Source organism: Exserohilum turcica (assembly GCF_000359705.1).
Source record: "Exserohilum turcica Et28A unplaced genomic scaffold SETTUscaffold_5, whole genome shotgun sequence".
Classification (NCBI taxonomy): domain Eukaryota; kingdom Fungi; phylum Ascomycota; class Dothideomycetes; order Pleosporales; family Pleosporaceae; genus Exserohilum; species Exserohilum turcicum.
The window spans coordinates 164,690-169,751 of NW_007360266.1; the positions used below are offsets into that span (position 1 = coordinate 164,690).

Consider the following 5,062-nt stretch of genomic DNA (forward strand, 5'->3'; position numbering starts at 1 on the left):
TTTTGATATCCTTCGTACAAGGCCTATAGGTGGCTTGTTGAATCTAGGCTCTTTGTGATCCCACGCACTCCCATATGCCTCTGAGTGATCCTACGACCGAAACAGATCCGACCTGCCTTACCTGCGCCGTTACAGACGTTAATAAGCACCTTGCCCACAAAGACAACAAAGGGTAGTATTTAGCAACCTAACGCGCCCACACCTTAGATTATAGTAACCTACTTATAGTTGCTTAGCTATACCCGCTTTTTTTTTCTTATATCCTTCTAAGCCTATAATAACTAACTATAATAAAATCTTGCCTATTATAAACCTAGTTTTGTTAAAGTTGTAGATATTATCGTCTACAATACCCCACTTCTACTTTATCGCCTAGACTAAGTCAAACTAGCGCTAGATAGCTACTAGATCCTTATAGGCGGCTTGCTAGTAATTATAAGGACAGCTCTAGCGCGTACAGAGCCTAGAAGTCCACTTAACAAAGTTGTTAACCTAGTTCTTGCTAACAGGGTTACTACTACGCTTCTCTAATAGTTTATTAGCTATTGCTTAAACCTTAGCCTTTATAGGGGCAAATCCTCGCGTAGACTCTTTAAAAATACGCCTAACAATAGCCTCCTTTTCTAGCTTATTTAGGCGCTTTAAATTTAGTTTATAGTTGCGTTAAAAGCGCTTTCTAGCGCGTTAGTCTTAGAGAGTAGTTTAAGGCACGTTATAGATAGAAGCAGCACGTCTTTAGCTTTAAATATATTGCGATTAGACGTTGAAAAGAGCAAGTTAAAGATTAGATTTAGAATAGATTAATAAATAATTGTGTAGTTAAGACATAACGCGTTATAGTGTTAACGTCAACGCGCCGGTACAAAGTGGCCGACTCGCTTGGGTGGCCGACTCGCTTATGAACCACGTTATTCTACATGTGTGATTAGGCATTAATTCGCTAGTAGGACAATTTCAACTCATGATTATTGAGTCATCAGGCTGATATGCAATGTTTTGCTAGATTCCAATAAGACTTATCATATATGTACATATGTTATCTGACAGGCTTCCAAGTACCTTGTTTCACCTTGTGGTCGCACTGTGCACCACATTTGCGGGCCGTACTGCTACTATCATACATGTTTGATAATTTGCCGCGTTAATTTAATAGAGACTCATGTCAAGCAGGAATGATCGTCAAATGCTCACCACAGGGTGATACAGGTTACATGTCCTAAATTGAAAGCGAGCCCTATGAGAAGGTGGGATGTTCCTATTGGCCTTCTTCATGTATGTCCAATTGATCAGCCATATAACATATACCAAGTTGGCGAGTAGCTACTATCACTAGGGTAGGGCGTATAAAAATCCTATCTGAACGGTGATATGAAGATGAATGGTCGGAAGCTATGATCTTGGAGTTTGGTTATATTAGCAAACTCATAGTTCCTGTCCTAGTACAAATAAGATAAACATTTTTTTCACTGTTATGTACAATGATAGGGCTATTGATTGCACGAATCATCAAACTATGAACATTCCTTTTACGTTGCCAATGTAAGAAGTGGAATTCTAGGGGGTTAATACATTAGCTTACCACGGTCGCGCTTGAAGTAGAAAACAAAATATCGTTGACATGAAACCCATCTTTATCACACTAGCACTCCAGGAAGTAGCCTGAAGCAAGTGCAGTAGTAGGCCAAGTGCAAGGCCTTGGGACTTGGTCTTAGGACAACGTAGTGAGGTCAGTCTGTCGAGAAGCAGCAATACTTAGAACATGTTGCGAAACTTCTTTGTAAACTATGATTACATCTTAAGGGGGAATTCTTAGCAAAAGATCAAGGGATAAATGGTTGATGGGTATTCAAAGAACGAAAGATGACAACATGTTAAGCATAGCAGTACATTGTACGTGACTCTGTCCTATTGCGGTGCGATAAGATCATCCATTTACATATAGTATTGCCGATTTGTAATCGGAATTAGAGCGCCGTTGTGGGCAAACAGTCTACGTACTAAGTGCTACGTTGTCGAATAACATGAGATAGAGCCCATTGTTGAAGACTTATGGAAGATCTTTGAGCTTGATAGTAGCGACACGGATAGCTGCCTTGTTCTCGCTGTAAGCGACCAGTAGCTCATCACCGGCGAAAGAAGCTGACGGCCAGTAGAATCCGGGTGCATCTGTGAAGCCGCGACCGCGAGTGCCGCTAGGAACCGACTTGCTAGCGTTACCGCCACGGAGTATCCCGATGTTGTGAAAGACGAGATCAGCGCCGCGCGAAGTCGCAATGGTAAGGATGTTTTGAGATGAGACTGGATCCATATAGCCGTTGGAGATGTACACTCGGGTCTGCTGTTGCGCATCGCTACTACCGAACCAAGTCTTCTCCGTGGTGTATATGTTTGTCTCTTGAATATTGAGGCCGTCAGTCGTGGCTGGGAACCAATGTTTGCCATATTTATCAGCGGAATACTCGACAAAAGCGGTGCCGGTGCGATTCTTCAAAGAGACATCTGTCCAAAAGCGCATGTAACGACCCTTGCTTGAAGAGTCGGTAAGGTAAACAGCATTGGTAGGGTAGTTGACGTTGTGCTTTTTATCAGCAGCAAACAGCGGTGCGTTCAAGAGGCTGGTCGCTTGAGCTGGAACGTTTTGTGGTTTTGCCAATGCAGCGTTGATAGCGTCCTTGTCCTTGCATACCTTCATTTGGTACTTGGTGCCATAGATGGTCTTAGCCCACTCGTGTGAGGTGGTGTACTTGTTGGTCTCGATCCAGCATGGTTCACCTATAAACGTCCCGGTCGACGGGTTGCCGTCGGTGTTTATACGACGGGCGATGCGGCCAGCCGACTGAAAGCTGCCAGGACAGATGTTGTCACTGGATTGCGCAACCGCATAATATCTTGAGTCGGACCTGTCAAGGCCAACATAGACAATGGTCAATGCCTGCAAGGCTCTTTGAGAAATTCCACGTTTGCAGTAGTAATCTGACGTCTGCACGGTAGTCTGATTTGGCAAGAGAGCCGCAGGAAATGCGATTTCCGGCTTGCTCCACTGCCCCTTCTGTGTGAGAAAAGAGATTCGCACATCTTGGCCCATGCCATCAACATCCTTGGAGGCGCCGGAGAAGAGCAGGTAGAGGAAGCCACCAGCGTTGTACATAGCCGGGTAGTACGAGAAGAGGCGTCCGTCTTTAGCTGCGACATCGACAGTAGATTCGACAAGATTGACATGCTTCCATAGAACGTGCTTTGGGTCCTTCGGATTAGCCATCGCAGGAACTTTCCAGAGGTTGGTGGGACCAAAGACATGGCTGCTTGGGTTGGGAGATGTAGCTGGTGCAGCCAATGCGCAGGCCGCAAATGCGGAAAGGAGAACAGCGTTGGAAATCATGTGGATCGGAGACCGCGTTGGAAAGGGAATTATTGGACGAGTGGTGAGTAAGAATGATTAGGACAACTCTTTATATACCACTGCGTTCAATCTCACGTGCTCTAACAATTGATCAGGTCGATCCCCCTGCCGAGCACCCCAACCGTGGCAGCAGAGCATGGCCACTACTGACCTCCATCATGCGTCACGATTGGCGGAAGTAGGGCCAGCAGGGCGGTAACATCATCTAGAAACTCCTGAATTCTAAACTATTAATAGACACAATTACCGCATCGGCTGTTCTGTTGCCCGATCACAACCAATTGCTCTGGACAGGCATTGATGCAAACTCGAGGCTGTTATGGACGAGGATCCAAAAATGGCTCAAGCGACTCACTGCAAGAGCCAGCTATCTTCTGTGTTTGATTCCGGTAGATATTTTTCGCATGGCCGAGCCGACCTTCTGTTTTCCTAGACGTGCAACTCGCAAGATCCTGCAATGCTCTTGCTCTCCTGTCGACCCGCTGATTGGTACTTAGGTCGCCCCGCCGTAACTTTCGGGGTCTTACATCAGCTTTATCAACGACCAGGTTTATCGCAAATTCAGCATCCTTCCAAAGCCAACCATTGGCGGCACCAACCAGGAACAGATCGTGTCAGCAGGTCAACTTCGATGGCGAACTCGATGAAAACATCGCCAGGTAGAGGGAGGCCTGCAGACGTGCATAACAACTGAGGACTTGCCGTTAACAAGCTCGTACCGAGACTACAGGCGATGCCATGACTGGCGCTCTGATGTGAACCTATTCGCCTTAAGAATCGGAGGACAGAAAATGAACGTGAGCAGCCGGCGGAAGGCCTCCGTAGAAATCTGCCAGCGAATTAACATCAGTGTTGAGCACGTTCTTCGATGGGATCCAGTACTTTAACATTCTAGTCGGGCCGATATTCATTATGCATTGTCTCAACCAGCAGATTACAACGGTAATGATTCTCCTGATGATGTGAGATGGTACACAAAATATGAGGATGTACACCATTGGGTTGACACTTACAAACTGTGATCCCGGCTGATCGCTTCTGTTTTCCTCAATCAAAACGCAGCGATGCCCGAATAGAGCATTCGCTAGCCTCGGTCGCTCGGGGAGACTGAGAAAGTTTATACCCCTAATGCGAATATAATACGTAAGCTTTGACTTAATGCTGACTGTGCAAGTGGATTAGGTACAGCTAGCTATTAACTTACCGCTACTCTTATTTGTTCTCTCAAACTTATTCATCTCCTGAGTTTTACTTTAACTAGTAGAATATAAGTCTGATACTCCTACAAAGAATCATCCTTCACGTATTCTAGAGGACCCCTTAGCCTAAAGACGCTTTAGATCTATTGATAGACTATAGCGCTTCCTACCTGAAGTCTTATCTAACTATTTATAGTCTGATTTTCCTTGGGATATATTTCTCTAGTTATATTATTATCTGTATTATCAAGACAGATATATACTGTCTGAATTACTAAGCTTTAAATTGTAAATTTATAAGTAACGTATTCCACCACCGAGAGTGCCACCCCACCGAGAGTGCCACTTTTTCTTGGCATCGCGAACTTCACGTACGAAAGACAATGCCTCAACAACAGAACGTGATATTTACTCAGCAAGAGGGTAGGCTTACTCTAGCAGTTCAGGCCTATCGTACAGGCCA

General features: G+C 45.0%; 1 protein-coding gene across 1 annotated transcript; it reads right to left on the reverse strand.

Annotated features, from left to right (window-relative positions):
* Nucleotides 1-2,047: 2,047 nt before the first annotated feature.
* SETTUDRAFT_42997 (uncharacterized protein) lies at nucleotides 2,048-3,259 on the reverse strand (the record flags this gene model as incomplete). Its single annotated transcript, XM_008030653.1, has 1 exon — nucleotides 2,048-3,259. One exon carries the CDS (start codon nucleotides 3,257-3,259, stop codon nucleotides 2,048-2,050), a length of 1,212 nt encoding a protein of 403 aa, XP_008028844.1.
* Nucleotides 3,260-5,062: the final 1,803 nt, after the last annotated feature.